The sequence below is a fragment of the Sphaerodactylus townsendi genome, unplaced genomic scaffold, assembly GCF_021028975.2.
Source record: "Sphaerodactylus townsendi isolate TG3544 unplaced genomic scaffold, MPM_Stown_v2.3 scaffold_28, whole genome shotgun sequence".
Lineage (NCBI taxonomy): Eukaryota > Metazoa > Chordata > Lepidosauria > Squamata > Sphaerodactylidae > Sphaerodactylus > Sphaerodactylus townsendi.
Window position 1 is genome coordinate 285,095 of NW_025950451.1, and position 16,553 is coordinate 301,647.

General features: G+C 50.6%; 1 protein-coding gene across 5 annotated transcripts in view; it reads left to right on the plus strand.

The window, feature by feature from the left end:
- Positions 1-12,262, plus strand: part of LOC125425325 (rho GTPase-activating protein 20-like) — a 118,063-nt gene extending 105,801 nt beyond the window's left edge. For all 5 annotated transcript variants that reach the window (XM_048482936.1, XM_048482937.1, XM_048482934.1 and 2 more), the window contains 3 exons: positions 5,733-5,922; positions 6,309-6,426; positions 7,909-12,262. In XM_048482936.1, coding sequence (XP_048338893.1) covers positions 5,733-5,922; positions 6,309-6,426; positions 7,909-9,587 — 1,987 coding nt within the window. In that variant the 3' untranslated portion in view covers positions 9,588-12,262. The remainder of the gene's footprint in view (positions 1-5,732; positions 5,923-6,308; positions 6,427-7,908) is intronic.
- The last annotated feature ends 4,291 nt before the right edge of the window (positions 12,263-16,553 follow it).

Below are 16,553 nucleotides of genomic sequence, written 5' to 3' on the forward strand. Positions count from 1 at the left end.
GGACAAAGAGATCATGCGCCATCAAAGTAGCACTTCCACTTGGCCACTGGCTGGAGGGGCTAAGCACCCTTTCAAGTTTGGTCGGATCATAAAACCTGGCAGCTCTTTCCACCCCCCTCAAGATGTCCGCGAAACAACTTCATAATGCATTTCTTTCTCGCTTCTTTACAGTCCATTTTTTTCCCCTGGGAAAATCCAACAAACTGGTTGACGCTCGGCTCGCCACCTCCTGGGGAGGGGTGGAGCTGCCCACGGTGACATCTCCACGCGACTGCTCTTTCCCCTCCCCAGTTGGGCTGGCTGTCACCCGTCTCAAACGCGTCCACTTCTCTCCTCCACCCCCCCATTCCCAGTCTCGCCTCTCCTTTCCCAAGTGGGAACTGGAGGAGGCGCGGCTGCACGAGCCTCCAGCGCCGCAGGAGACTCCCAACTGGCGCTTTTGGGAGAATGGGAGTTTCATGGCGGAGGGGAATGTTGGTAGACGCGGCCTCCCTCCAAGCAAGCAGGTTCTTGAAGCTTTGCCACGCATGCCCGGCTCGCTGAACATTTTGGCTTTTTTTGAAAAACTTCTGCATTTAGCCCGCCGGGCAGTTTCTGGTGGCTTAATGCTAAAGCACATTGAGGCATACATTAAAGGTTGCTCGGTGCAGAAGCCAAAACTATCCCGGAAAGCTCCCCATGGACTATTGAAACTCTCTCTCCCGTAGCGCCTCCTCACGCTTTGGGAAGTCATCTCCATGGATTTTATTACAGACTTGCCCCGAAAAGTCATGGCAACACGGGTTTTATGGGTGGTGGTAGATCTTATTCTCTAAGCAAGCCCATTTTATTCCATGCTTCCATCCCTCCGCTTCCCAAGTTGGCACGGTTGTTTATTCAACATGTTTACCGGCCTCCATTCCGCTTCAAGCAGGTGGTCTCCTCGACCAAGCGCCCCCAATTCATCTCTAAAAGTTCTGGAAAGCGGCAAGTTGTTGCCGTCACGCCTCGTCACTTCACCACGCCTTCAAAGCGACGGCATGGTAGACGGAGAGAACGAACAGAACCCTAGAGTTGCATTTACGCCGCTTGTTACACCAACTACCACCAAGATAATTTTGCGCAGCTTATTCCGCTGCTTGAGTAATGCTTCTACAACAACGCGGTTCATAGTAGTACAAAGAAAACCCCTTGAAATTGGTGGGGTCTGGTCGCCTCCTTCTCATTGCCGTTGCCACAACTACCTCAAGGCAGCTTTGGGACCCCCCAGAATTTCAACAATGGATTTCATCCCTAGTCGAGGGATGGAAGTCGGTCCAGACCGCTTTTACAACAAGCAAAGGACTCCCCTAAAAAACTGTAAGCGGATAAACACCATCCGATTTTCCCGCGGTGGGCTCCTGGGTGTAATTTATCTACAAAAAACTCTCAGAGACGTGCACAAATATTCCAAACTTGGCAAGAGATTTGTGGGACCTTTCAGATTACTAAAGTGATTAATGATGTTACTGCCCTCGCTTAGACTTGCCCAACTCTTAGTAGTAAGGATCCATCCTGTCTTCCATTCCAGCTTTGCTCAAGGAGGCGTTCCCGCCTCGCATGCCTGGCACGACCAAATCACGGAGAGAGGCCCCCAATCGACTATTATTGACGCGTCACAAGCACTACGAAATTGACGCTTATCCTTGGACTCTCGCTTAATCGCAGAACGCTTGTACATATTTAGTTTCTTGGGTGGGATATTCCTCTGTGCATAAATCCAATGGGTTTATTCCGAAAATATTGAAGCCCCCCCAATTTTATTTCTGTTTTTCCAACGGCCTTTCCACACAAACCTGGGGAAGGGGTCTTCTTTAGGGGAGTAAGCAGAGGTAAAGGATTCAATGGTGTTGACAAGTGTAGTAACCTTTGAGTGCATTCCATTGCACCGGCTTTGTACGGGTCAGGATGCATCTACGTGAGACTTTATCTCATGCGCTGGAGATGTGAAGCCTCTGTTCCCATGGGAAGCAGGAAGGGGGGATGGGGTGACTGGTATTATAACCTGTGCTTCTGGCGGGAAGTGTCATTCCTGCCACTGCGTGTACTTGAGCTTTCTAAGATGTCTTAATAAATGGACTTTTACTCCCAAAGCCTTTTATTTCTGCGTCTATGGAATTCCTTACAGGAATCTGAGATTCGCGCGCAAACCCCTTACCTATATCCAGTAGCCCTCTCCCACAGATTCACCCCCCTACTCTGTTCTACAAACTACAAAGCAATTACTACAAAGCATTGGCAGTCATTGGAAGCCTGGGAACAGTTTGCACCTTCCTTTGATAGGATCTGTGCACCGGATGCCCCAAGGTGCCAAAGGGGAAAGCAGTCATTGACTGCCAATGACTTTTGCCCCACATCAAAGGATGGTGATCCACCTCCCCCTGCCTGCCGGCCATCGGATCCTGACAGACTCAGTCCTGACATTCCTCCCCCTTTAAGACCTTCCCCCAACCCGGGTGGTCAGGGTAAGCCCATTGGACAGCTTTCAATACGCGTGGGCTGGCACATGTCCAGAGTCCACCATTTGTTGTGCCCAGCAGGGAAATGGGTCCAGGAAATCAGGTCCTGCAGGCGACTGCGATGCACTCTAGAGTCCGGAATCGCCTCCACTTCATGGTGAAGCTCCCTCAGCACACAGACCGGAGCAGGCACCTCCACCCAAGGATGCCAGTTGTCCGGGGTGGGGGAGTGCCTTCTTGAGGAGGCTGCAATGAAACACAGGGTGTGTGGATCTCAGATTCTTAGGCAACTGGAGTTCGGCAGTCACATGGTTAATCACTCTAAGGACAGGAAAAGGGCCAATATATTTCTGCCCCAGCTTCCTACACCCCTGCAACCCCCTCAAGTTCCTGGTAGACAAATACTTCCAATCCCCCACTGCGAGCATGACTGGGCGTTGTTTCTTATCGGCTTGCTGCTTGTGCCCCTGTTTAGCCTTCTCCAGCGCCCTTTGTATGGGAGCCCACGCTTGCCGGATAGACTGCACCCATTCCTGGAGCTCCACCGGCCCCTGTTGCACCTCCCCCAGGAACGGAAAGGGCTTAGCCGACTGGCCCAAAACAACTTCAAAGGGGGTTTTCCCCGTGTGACTATGCACCGCGTTGTTGTATGCAAACTAGGCGAAGGGGAGCAAGTCCACCCAATGGTCTTGGTGGTAGTAAATGTAACACCACAGATATTGTTCCAGGGTAGCATTCGTCTTCTCACTTTCCCCATCCATTGCCGCATGGTAAGCCGAGGAAAGGGCTTGCTCCGTGCCTAGCAGCTTGAGGAAATAGCGCCAGAACTGCAAGACGAACTGGTTGTCTCGGTCTGAAATTATTTTGTCGGGGGCAGCATGGAGCCTGTAAATGTCAGTCACAAACATTTGGGCCAGTTTGCTTGCTGTCGGGAGTGAGGTGCATGGGATGAAATGAGCCTGTTTCGAAAACAAGTCCACAACCATCCAAATCACAGACTTTTCTTTGCTGGATGGGAGGTCAGTGATTAAATCCATGGAGATCACTTTCTAGGGGGCGGAAGGCACTGGGAGGGGCTGGAGGAGCCCAGGCACCTTCCCCTGCGCCCACTTGGCAGTCACACTCGTGGGGCATCCTTTGACATACGCCTCCACGTCCCCCCTCAAGGATCGCCACCAGAATTGCCTGCAGGCCAGGTGCAGTTTTCACAAACCCAAAGTGCCCCACTGATTTAACATCGTGGGACCCCTGCAATGCGAGGATGCGTGCACGTGGGGGCACATAGAGTCGATCCCCCTTCCACCAGAGCTTGCCCCATTTCTCCAGCTGGTCGCTGCCCTCCCTGGGGGGTACCTGGTGGGCTCCCGCCTCCCTTAAGGCCTCTTCCAGGGAAGCAGGCAAGGCGGGGGGGACGGTGCGAAGAGCTGCCCCGCTGTGGGTGGTAACCGCCAAGCCCAGTTGGGAAGGGGAGAATAAAGTCCCAAATGGAGCAGGAGCCACCGGGAAGGGGTCGGGCAAGCGAGACAGAGCATCAGCCAACTTATTGGATTTTCCCGGGAAGAAATGCAGCGAGAAGTTGAAATGGGAGAAGAAATCAGCCCACCGGAGCTGCTTGTAGGAGAGCTTCCATGGGGCCCTGAGCACTGCCAGATTCCTATGGTCAGTCCACACCTCAAAGGGAAGGGCAGCGCCCCCCAACCAGTGGCACCAGCCTGTTAAAGTGCGTTTAATCGCCCCTGTCTCCTTGTCCCCAACAGTTCAATGCCGCTCCGCCCCCGAGAATTTGCGGGAGAGGTAGGCGCAGGGCTGCAACTTCCCATCCTCCCCCCGCTGTAGCAGAGCTGCGCCCATAGCCTTGTCCGAGGCATCAACGTGCACAACTGCTATGTAGCTCATGCCTTGTGTTTTTCATTCTGTGGACAGTTTCTTTCGGACATTAATGCATGGTGATATCATCACTCAAAGATTTCGAACATTCATCATTTTAGACAGAATTTAAAATGCAAAACTCTCAAGGGCTCATGAATCCCAGGTGTCTGTGGTGCGGCAGGGGTGAATGTACATCGCAGTAAGATTTCTGGTGCGTTTGTATTTCCTGAGCCCCGCTTTCAATTTCCATTCTCCCCAAACCAAGTGACACCACTTTAAGGGTGACTTTAATCTTCTTTGCTGCCAGGGTGGGGGAGATTTGCCAGGGAGCACAGCTTTGCCCCAGACATCTTCCCTCCTCCCACCCCAACCCCTCCTGCTCCTGTGCACACTTCTCCCCTTCCCCCTTTTCAGATTTGTTTTTACTTAATTGTTTGTTATTTATTATACCAGTATATCAATATAAAAAACCGCTGCAAAATCACTGTCGATATGACTGCAATTTGAAAACCTCCAAATGGTGGATCAGCCATTGCCCCTTGCTCTCACTTCCACAGTGATGCAGTTAACAACAGACTGGTGCGGGGGATGTCTGTAGAATGAATTATGAATGGTGGGCTAATCGTTTAATAACAAACCTCTATCCTTACGTAGCAGCAGCAGCAGGAAGTGTATGTGTGTGTGTGTGTGGAGGGAGAGGAATATCAGTTCTAGGACATGATCCCCTCCTTCAGCAGAGTGTGGTCCACGGAATTGCTTTGCCTCTTTTTTTTGGGGGGGGGGTAGTGGTGGTGGTTATTTTTGGGAAGGGGCTAAAATATTGATATAACTGCAATCACAGGCATATTGTTATGACTGCAATGTAAAGAGCTTTGATAAAGCCAGCAATCTTTCAACTTTGAGTATGATGAGATCTGTGCCTTTAAGAGGGAGTTGGTGGGCAGAGTTAAGAAAACCAGGAAAAGCAGAGGCCTGTTGAGACTTCAACAATAAGGTGCGGAGCAGGCTGTGAATGCCTCCTCACATGTAAACGGAGAAATGCGAGACCCCACTACAGCCCCACTGCATAGCTAAAAGCCGAGGTACGCATTCCATGCATTGTGGACCAAGGTTGATATGCTTGAGGAGAATTCAGCTGTGAGGCAGAATTTGCACTGAGACTGGGGGGAAAGCTTGCCTTAAGTGAAAGATCCTCAGTGTCAAAGGGCTGTCCTGCAGATCCCTTCCCTTTATCTCTCCAGCACTTGGCCAAATGGGTGCAGGGTGAGTGTGTTGAAGTATGCCCTGACAATACAGCAGCCTGGGTGATGCATGGACTGGGATTTTTAGGAAACAATTGTATAACATGCTGGGGTTTCCCTATCATTACTTCTTTTCTTGGTCCAGTTTAGTGAATCAGCTCCCAGAAGCTAACCTCATTCTGCTCAGACACCTCTTTGGAGTCCTCCATCATATTGAGCAGAATTCCATGGAGAATCAAATGAATGCTTTTAACCTGGCTCTCTGTATCGCCCCCAACATGCTCTGGCTTCCCAGCCCCACGGGGCCAGAAGAGGAAAGCAAGTCTACAAAGAAGGTAAAATTGCGCTTGATGAGATCCTGCCCAGGATCCCTTGAGCCCTGAAATGACTGGCAATTGTGCTTGGTTAGAAGGCTGCTTCACTGTTGACCTCAGGGAAACAGATGACCTGCATGCCGAGGAGACACATCGCTGGCCAAACTGGGCCACCTCTGGTTGCAGGTGGGAGCATTGCATATGGCTGAGTGGGGCAGAGCACGTCTAAAGGACTCCTGCCCACACAGAAGTAACAAGTAGGGGGTAGCTTCGAATGCAGGTCTGCTGGGTTTGAATGTTGGCTCCTCCCGGTCTCGCGGAGGAAGGGTCTTCTTATGGGGGCCGGGTTGTCAACCCCAGTACATCGAAGTCTCCGTTCTCACCCTGGCACCCACTTCCTTTGCCAGGTGGCCATGTTGGTGCAGTTCCTGATTGAAAACTCTGCTGAGGTCTTTGGAGGAGATGTTGCTTTGCTCTTTCGAGGAACAGAGAAGCAGAAGTCAGGAAGCCTGGACAACTTGCTGGGTAAGGCTGTGGCCGTGATGCTGATAGACTTCCCGTTTCATATTTGTAGTCCACCTGGAGTCTCAATGAGAAAAATGAACTAGAGACAGCAACAACCACAACAATGAAAATATTCTGTTCAGTACCCTACCAAGAAGGAGAGAATCTGCCCAGTGAGTGGCTGTGCCCTCAGGGCTCTCCTGATGAACAGGTTTAATCGTTTTGAATTCACACCCTCCATCCTCTAAGAGCCAAGATAGTCCGAACCTGTTTTCTCTTCAGCCACACAGCAGCAGCGGGAAATGTTACTTTCAAAGCCTGTGCAAATCCGATTCTGCTCAGGACTGGAGTGTGGGGGAGGAGGGCCCCCCGCCCCCGGTGCCATTTTTCGGAGCTGAAGCAGCCCTGAGGAGGAGGAGGAGGAGGGGTTTGCCCTGTTTGGAACTGTGCTTCGCCCAGGCTGTTCTGTTTTGGGAAACTGGCAAGGGAGAGCCAGGAGCCCACCCCCCAACCCCTCGCTGTGCCCCAGAACTCTTGAAAAGGGGTGTCCACCACAGCTGCTGTGTGGTCTAGGGAGAGAGAATCGTGTCCGGAGAAGGTGGACAGGACATGTTAAAATTACATTGTGCAGTTTGGCCCTTAGTGTAGGGCCGAGGTTGCGAACCTTTGGCACACCAGATGTTATGGACTACAATTCCCATCAGCCCCTGCCAGCATGGCAAATTGGCCATGCTGGCAGGGGCTGATGGGAATTGTAGTCCATAACATCTGGAGTGCCAAGGTTCGCCACCACTGGCTTACAGTTAAAACACACCTCAGCAGAAAATTGCAACATGCTCGCAATATTAAATCTCCCAGAACATCATTGATCCCTACAAATCACAGTGCAGAAGTAGGCAAATAAATCCCATTCCAATTAAGTCGGAAGCTCAAGTATGCTTGCTGATGCAGCTGCGTGGGCCGGGCGTCTGGGGACCTTCTCCGGAGAAGTTTCTGAGGGGGAGGTCCACTGCAGAAAGGACTCCGTTTCTGGTGGCCGCCCACCTCCTCTTCTGCAGGCCCCGAGCAGCAGCCTCTAAAGGACTGGCAGGCTCCTGTGGGAACAGGGGGTGCGGGGCTCTCATGCCAAACCATGTCTGGGAACACAGGCAGTAGTGGCTGGACTCCTATGGGCTTACTTGTATCAGGACGGCCAAGAGGGCCCAAGCAACCAAGGAGTGAATTTCACAATAAGTGTTTGTTGCAGCTCTTAAAAACTGAATGTCAGCAGGATGGGGAAGCCAACAAGAGTCCTTTTTTCACCCACTGATCACACCTGTCGCATCATCCGGATGAGGGGCTGTCAGAGAGAACACACTGTTCATTAAGCCAATCCAGGACAGATTGGGGGATGAACCTCCAGTGGAAAGTGACTGACAATGTAATGATTAACTGACACTTGTGAGTAATTAGCTTAAAGGTAAAACAAAATCGGGATAAACTTGTTGTGTCTTCTTCCAACAGCACAACACAATGATTCCTCAGATGAGATGGAATATGCCACTTCCTATCAAGAAATGTCAAAGCAACATTACGTGGTAGGCACAAGGGAGGGTATATTCGCCCCGCCTGGTGAGAAGCCAGAAGAGTGGGACTTGTTCAGTGAGATCACTGCTTGCTACCAAAGCAAAGCCTGGAAGAACGCCAGCGTGGACAGCTACGGCCTCCTGGAGGAAGAGGCCTCCTTCTGCTCCGAAGGCTCCATGTGCTCACTGAGCCCAGCGAGGTATAGGTGCTCCTCAGAACCCAGCGTCTGCCTGAGCTCTCAGCTCCCTACTCAAGACCATGAGCCAGTGGCCCGGCAGTCCAGCTGCGATGCCGCCCTCATGCATGGCCAGGGAGACCACATCTGCAGGCTCCAGCAGCTGCAGCTGGAGAGTCAGAAGCTCATTAACGAAGGCCTGAGTCCTGGGCTGAGCGGAGCGAGGCAGACATCCTGGAGGCGATCCCCTGGCCCAAGTGGGAGCTTGGCAAAAAGCTTCACTCTGCAGAAGTCAACTCTGTCCAACAGGTCCAGCTTCTCCAGCCTTTCCTCGGCCACCACATCCCCCTCAGCTTCCTCCCTCAGCTCTTTGGACAGTGCGTTCTCGTACTGCTCCGAAGCGTCTGCCTTCAGCCCCACGGATCTCTCCCCCCTGCCACTCATGTTTGGCACTTCCGCCAGACTCCATGCCTCATCTCCAAAGGTGGCAAAGAGGTCCTCAAAAGAGTGGCACAAGCCTTTGACCTCACCTCTGCCCCTGAAACCTGGCACTGTGGAATTGTGCATTGAGAAGGGAGGGCGAGGCATGGAGGGCAGCCGTAACCAAGGGCAGGTCATGGGCTTTGTGCCCACCAATGCTTTGGAAAGCCTCCATAGTGAAAGCAGCTGGGAAGAAGGCGAAAAGGAGGTGAGGAAGACAGGGATTCTCCCTCAAGCCCTTGCGAACCACGGCACGGCAACGTCCAGCCCCAGCCCTCCGGTCCCTCATCTGGAGAGCAATCCGCTGGTTAGTCAGCAAGTGCAGAGAGAGAAGTCAGTGAAGCACATAGAGATAAAGGGCCTGGAAGCTGCCCCTCGTGGCCAAGAAAGACTGAAACGCACTAAGGTAACAGTGTACATGGCCCCAAAAGAAAGAAGTCCACGGGCATCTCCGGTGAGACAAGAAGACGAGGATGTGGCCACAAGTACCAGCTCAGGTGGTAGCAGCAACCCAAATGCTCCCAAGAATCTACACACAGTAAGAGTTAATATTCCCCAGACAGTCTTTTATGGGCAAAGCACTCCATTGGTTCTGCAGTCCACCTCCAGGAGGTACCACCGCAAATTGGTGACCCAACCACCACAGGTGATAATCCCCCCAAGTGACCCTCTTCTGGAAGACTCCGTTCAGCAGGTGGCAGTCACCAGGAGCCACAGCAAGGAACACGGCAGCAGCACCGTTAGCCACACCTTTCGCATCCTCCTCCCAACCTCCATTCGCAACACCATCCGGGAGTACTTCAGTCATGACAGTCCCAAGAGCTGCTACTCGGTGGATGCGGATGCCGTAGAGAGTGAACTGGTCCGGAGCAGGGCAGAGTGGCTCAGAAACCAGCCCTGTGCCTCACCAGCAGCGAAGGAGCAGAATAACTTGATGTTGGCAGAAGAAACATTTGTCTAGGAGCTGCACACCAAAAGTGATGCCTTCACTATGGGTGTTTTGTTTTGTTTTTGTGTGGTAGAGTGGGGTGTGAAAGGGTCGTGTAAGATATCTACCTTAATCAGGAATCTTAACAGGTTGCCTCTATCAGCACACAAGTAAATATATAAATAATATTGCAAGCTTCTTCCTATCTGTATTTTGTACTCATCAGACAAGAAATGAAGTCTTCCTGTCTTGTGCTTGAAGGCTGGTAGTCCAGACAAAACTTTAAACATACTGGGATGCTGCACATTTCCTACTTTGTCCAATGCTCTTGCTCAAAAATCACAGAAAGGTGATTGGGTGTGTTGAGCGAGTACAAGGAGAACAGCACCCCAAGTTTCCAAGGAACCCAAGAACTAGGAGGGCCAAATGAGACTGGCCTTCTCGCAGATTTCGGCACACTGAAAATTCCTTTGCTTCCTATTGTAAGTTTTAGTGATTTCTGTTCTTGTTGGAATTAAAATACTGGTTTTGTTGAGACACCTGACTACATACATCTGCAACTGGTATTGTACTCTTCCCCATGTGCTGGGTTCGTTGTGCTAATGAGATGGAACAGTGTGAAACTCTATCTGTGTCCCTGGTCTTGAAGTTCTCAGGCCCGTGACCTCACTTCCCCTTGTTCCTGGCTCCATCTCATCCAATGTCTCTTTTGAAACTGCAGATCATTGTGACATTAATTTCATAGAGAAGAGCCCTTGTTAAATTGATTGCGCCCAAAAGTCTGAACCAAAATTTGAAAGGCCAAGAAATAGTGAGACAAGACAAGTATCTGGACAGGAATGCGCCTTGGGCCTATCATGGAGACAGACACAGGTGACTCGCCACTGCTGTTCTCTGCATTCTTCCTTGGTGGTCTCCCATCAAGTGGCAGACCTGCTGACCTTGGAACATAATGAATTCAGGCTGTCTTTCTTCCCTAAAAAGGTAGTAATCCCAGTGGTACTTCCTTCCAGGTTGATCGCAGCTAATTTTTCAGTTTTCAGTTGGTGTATTCAGCTTTCACTTATTTTTACCAGAACCTTTCCCAAATGTTCTCAATGGTTGGGTCCTTGCTTTCTCCATATGACATACTTACTCTGAGAAAGAAAGCACTTTTTAAACAATAGATGGGGGGAACCCTTTCTGTCTATGAACTCAAGTGCCTCTCCTGGTCACTTTCTGGAGAAATCTGTTTGGTTTCCATGCAATGTGCAAAGAAGTCTACAAGGATGAAGCAAGTGGTGTGGTGGTGAGAGAGGAGTTGGTCAGCTCATCCGGGTATGTTTGTTGGGGCTGTTTTCCATACAGGGAAGAACTGGTCCTGTTTAAGCTCTCTTCAGCTGTTGGCTGGCTCTCCTGCCGGTTTATAAGTTGGCAAGAGCCGTTTTGCACAGCTGACCTGTCATGGTTTGGCTTGCCTCAGTGAATGCTCCGCATCTAGTGGCTTAGTATGAAAGTGAGAGCAAATGAAGGCTAGCTTAGTCAGTATTCTTTCACAGGTTATTCACTGTGTTCCTCCCTCATCAACAAAGCATTTTTAGTTCAGCTGGTTTTTCATCTACTCCCACACCCTATATAAAGTTGAACATTTCACTAGTCAGGATGTGTGACTCGGCGGAAGAGCCTCTGCTTGCTGTTCAGATGGTCCCTCACTCAATCCTCAGCCTCTCCAGTTAAAAAAGGACCAAGCAGCAGGTGATGTGGAAGCTCCTTTTCTGCCTGAGACCCTGGAGACCCGCTGAGTAGGCAGCACGGGATTGGAGGGAAGGATGTTCTGATTCAATATTAGGCAGCGCCATTGGTAGTTTGATTTTAAAGGGGAGAGGAGTGTTTCTGACTTGACACCCATGGCTGGTTCACTCCAGAACTGACTACACAACTACCTCCATGAAAAGTCTAGGAGGTTGCAGGAGAGCACTGCCAAGCATCAGCCAGCCCAGAACCCGCTGCCCTGGAAAGAGAAGCACAGCATGGGGGTGCACATAAAAGGCTGCCCGACAGCAATGAACCCACAGCAAACTGCAGCAGCGGGGCTCAGCTCTTGACCCCCCCCCCCCCGGGGCGTATTTCCCAGCTGGCTTGTTTCAGCTTTTGCAAGGGGTCGTCTGTGTGAGAGCACCACAGACAGCCCCACGCTGTACACATTTACTTCAAAGGAAACGATTGAAGGGTTAGGAGGGCTGAGTGGCAGAGGTGGTCCTGACAGAGAAGGGATGCAACTGGGAAATGCATGACTGGGGGATGTGTGAGGCTGAAGGTACAGCAAGGTCTTCCAAGAGGATCTCGGCCACACTGGAGAAGTCTGGAACGAGGCCAATTTGCTGAGATTGACTGGGTGTGGGCCGCCTGCTCTCCCTTCCGCTGGGTCCCCAGTGCTCTTGCACCAAGAGGAAGTGACAGGTCTCCTCTCACTAGTGTTCTGGGACACAGGCACTGAATGCTTTCGATGAGAATCAGACCTTTGTGGAACAGAAGTCCTTTTGATTTGTTTGACTCTTCTCTGCCAACCTGTGTCTGCTTTTAGTGTTCCTTCAATTGGCAGCAAGTAGAATATACTTGTACTACCAATCCACCACTGTCATTTTGTTGTGCACATAAATTCATTAAAGAACCGTTTCTAAGCTAATGGTTGTAAATACTTCAATAAAAATACCTTTTTCTTTGTCTTATATCTATACTGACTTTTGTTGAGTACTGATGAAAAAAGACTGGCTTGAAGTCCCATCTGTCATGTTTAGAACGTTCCAATTAGAAGGACTCTCCTCCCCCTTCTTTCTTGGGGAGCAGAGGTCTCCCGATAGCAGGAGGTGAAGGTGGGTGGGTGGACAAGAGTCTCTGAAAAGGCAGCGTACAGAGCAGAGGGCATCCATCTCCAGAAAACCTTCCTGCACAGTGTGGTGGAACAGTCCTGCTCTCCCCTTCAGGCCTTGTTCCATGGTTCTCCCACCACCTGAAGGAGCTTTCCTCTCACTCTCTCTTTCCCTCTCCCTCCCTCCCCCCTTCAACTGCCACTGCCCCTTGGCCTTTGTGGGAATTGCTTTCCCTTGTCACACCCTTCCCTGAGAGCGGTCAGTCCCACTTTGCTGCTTGGGCCACTTTCTGAAGTAACTTGTCCTTGGCAGAAATTTTGATATTGAAGGGAAGTTGAGATAAGAATTGGTCCAGTATCATAAGATCACACATTTTTTTCTGCTAAATCTGCTTTAGCTAAGGTGATCCATTTGTCACAAAGATCTCCCAATTTTGCCCCAAAGACTATGGATGACTTCCCAGATGGGGACTGTAAATGTCTGCACCTCCTTCTGCAGCGAGCAGGGCCTGCCTGGAACTTCTCTGCCAGTTGACAGTCTTCAGATTATACTACTTTGTCTGAGGGAAAACTTTTGCAAACTTCTGTCAGCTCCCCTTTTTGGCAGCTTTCCCAATGTCACCAAGAAAATATGGGGATCTTCCCCTACTACATACAAAGTAAATCCTCAGCTATTACCCCGTCTTTTTTCTTCTGTTCTCCCCCTTCTTCTCTGCCTCTCACTCTCCATCTTGCCACCCCCTCTCTTAATCTTCTCTATTTTTGCTGAGCTATCCCAAAGAGCTCCCTTTATGACATCCCACCCCAGCTCTCTCTTCCTGCTCCACGATCCCACCTCTGTTTTACACTTTCTGCCCTGTTTCCCCAACTCTCTTTCTGCCCCTCCCCAGCTCTCTTGATCTGCACACCTATTCCCACTCTCTCTCCCCCTTCTCTATTTTTCTGCCACCCTATTCCAGCTTTTGTCCTCCCTTTCTGGACACCCACCCGGTGTCTCTCTCTTTCTCCCTCTCCCCACCACTAATTTTCTTTCTCCCCATTCCAATTCTCTCTTCCCTACCCACCCCCAGCCCGATTCTTGTTAGCTTGCCTGGAGTGCTCTGGGTGGGTGTGGTGAGGCCTCTCCCCCCTCAGCCAGAGCCATTTCAGAGGCAGCAAGGTCTTCCCCCCCCAACCCCCCCAACCCTGGGGCATGGTGGCCGGTTCATTCCTGGCTGCTGGGGCTGGGCTCACTGCTGACTGACTCAAGAATTGACTCAGGCAAGGAATAACACGGCCATGTGAGCAGGGACATGGGGGGCCAAATGACCCCAGGAGCAATGGTGGGGGGCACAAAGTCTCCCCCTCCCCACCCTCTCCTTGGGTCAGCACAAGGGAGGTGCTTAAAGACAGCTGGCCTGCTGCAGCCCCTATCTGAGCTGACTCCTTCCCTCCCCAGGCCCTCAGGGGCGGCTTGGACAGGCGTTGCAGTGGCAGCTCGCCTCCTGGGCCACTTGCCATGGCACCCTGCCTCCCTGCAGGCCAGCTTCTGCCCCTCCCCAGGGCCTGGGGAGGACAGGAGGTGGCCTGCAGGGGGGCGGCTTGGATGGGTGCCGCTGCAGCAGACTGTCCCAGGAGGCAGCCTCCCACTATGGTGTCTGTCCAAACCACCCAAGCTCCACTCCCCCCCCCCAAGTGCAGGGCCGGGGGTTGCCCAAAGCAGGTGAAGGAATAAGAGGGGAAGTCCTCCTATGGATTAAAAACTGGTTGAGGAACAGGAAACAAAGGGTGGGTATAAATGGGAAGTTCTCACAATGGAGAGATGTAGGGAGTGGTGTCCCCCAAGGATCCGTATTGGGACCAGTGCTCTTTAACTTATTCATAAATGACCTGGAAGTAGGGGTGGGTAGTGTGGTGGCCAAGTTTGCAGATGATACCAAATTATGTAGGGTGGTAAGAACCACAAAGGATTGCGAAGAGCTCCAAGTGGACCTTGATAAATTAGGTGAGTGGGCTAAGAAATGGCAAATGCAGTTCAATGTAGCAAAATGTAAAGTGATGCACACAGGGGCAAAAAATCCAAACTTCACATACACGCCACAAGGGTCAGTGCTATCAGTCACAGACCAGGAAAGGGATTTGGGCGTCTTAGTTGATAGTTCCATGGGAATGTCAACTCAATGCCTGGCAGCTGTGAAAAAGGCAAACTCTATGCTGGGGATCATTAGGAAAGGAATTGAGAATAAAACTGCAAAGATTGTCATGCCCTTATATAAAGCAGTGGTGCAACCGCACTTGGAGTACTGTGTCCAGTTCTGGTCGCCGCATCTCAAAAAGGATATTGAGGAGATAGAAAAAGTGCAGAGAAGGGCAACGAGGATGATTGAGGGATTGGAGCACCTTCCTTAGGAGATGCTGCAGCATTTGGGACTCTTTAGTTTGGAGAGGAGACGGCTGAGGAGGGGGGGGATATGATTGAAGTCTATAAAATTATGCATGGGGTAGAAAATGTTGACAGGGAGAAATTTTTCTCTCTTTCTCACAATACTAGAACCAGGGGGCATTCATTGAAAATGCTGGGGGGAAGAATTAGGACTAATAAAAGGAAACACTTCTTCACGCAACGTGTGGTTGGTGTGCCACAGGAGGTGGTGACGGCCACTAACCTGGATAGCTTTAAAAAAGGCTTGGACAGATTAATGGAGGAGAAGTCGATCTATGGCTACCAATCTTGATCCTCCTTGATCGCAGATTGCAAATGCAGACCAGGTGCTCAGAAGCAGCAGCAGCAGCAGAAGGCCCTTGCTTTCACATCCTGCATGTGAGCTCCCAAAGGTACCTGGTGGGCCACTGTAAGTAGCAGAGAGCTGGACTAGATGGACTCCGGTCTGATCCAGCAGGCTCTTTATGTTCTTATATGTTGTCCCTGGGCACCATTTTCCTCCCTGATACACCACTGCGTGTGAAGTCCCAGAGCTTTAAGAAGTGTTACAAGCTCAATGAGAAGGAACCTGGGAATTGTAGTCCCATCAGCCCCTCTACATGAGAAATGACGCCCTCTGGACTACATCTCCCAGAGTCCTCTGCTTTTGCTGGTTCATCATTGGGAACATTCTACTCAATCATATAGTAAGATTTCTGTCCTCCAATGAATATCCCATCCTTTTGGAATTCTCTCAGTTTGTGCTCTACAGAACAATATCCCCTCAGGTCAGTATTCCCGCAGTTGGTAGCCCACTGCTAAAACCAGCATCTCTTTGTAAGGCTCCTCCATGTAATGTTCTGAGGTGACGTGTGCAGTAGCGTAGCACCAAAGGTGTGCGGGGGTGCATGATGCATTCCAGGGCGTGGCAGGGGCCCGGGGCATAGTTGTAATGTGTAATGCTGCCTTCATCCTTTTATTTTAGCTCTCTCCTTCTTAGTTGAACCCAAAGAACAGGATGGCTTAGCTGTATATGGTAGTCTGACAGAATGGGCACTATCTGGGGGTGACTGATACCTATGGTACCTACAGGACCGTCTCACCCCATATGTCCCGGGTCGTACCATCCGCTCCACGAAGGCAAACTTGCTGGTGGTCCCCTGCCCCTCTATGATGCGGCTGGCCTCCACACAGGCCAGGGCGTTTACTGCAGCAGTTAGGGCCCTGCGGGACCTTGGGGAGTTCCACAGGGCCTGTAAAACAGAGCTGTTCCACCGGGCTTTTGGGGGGACCGGCCGCTGATTCCGCCCCCTTCTTATTGCCCTGTTTACTGGCTGTGCACCTGACCATCTGACCATCTGCCAGCCCCCTCCCAGATTTGTCCACTTCCAGGTCTTGATCGCCGGGGTGTGATGCCAGACGCCCCTTATTATTAATTATTAACTATTTATTGTGGATTGCTGCTGCTATAGTTTTAAGATTTGTATTTTAACTGGGGTTATTCGATTTGTTTTATTATGGTTGTTCTTGTTTTGTTGTACACCACCCTGAGCCCTTCGGGGGTAGGGCGGTTTATCAAATCGAATTAATAATAATAATAATAATAATAATAATAATAATAATAATAATAATAATAATAATAATACTGTGAGGTAAAAAGGGATTATTTGCTCTAAAAGGAATAGTTTTTCTTAAACAGAAGTGAATTATAGTTATAAGTAAAACAGCGTAATAGTTTCTTTGTGGCTAA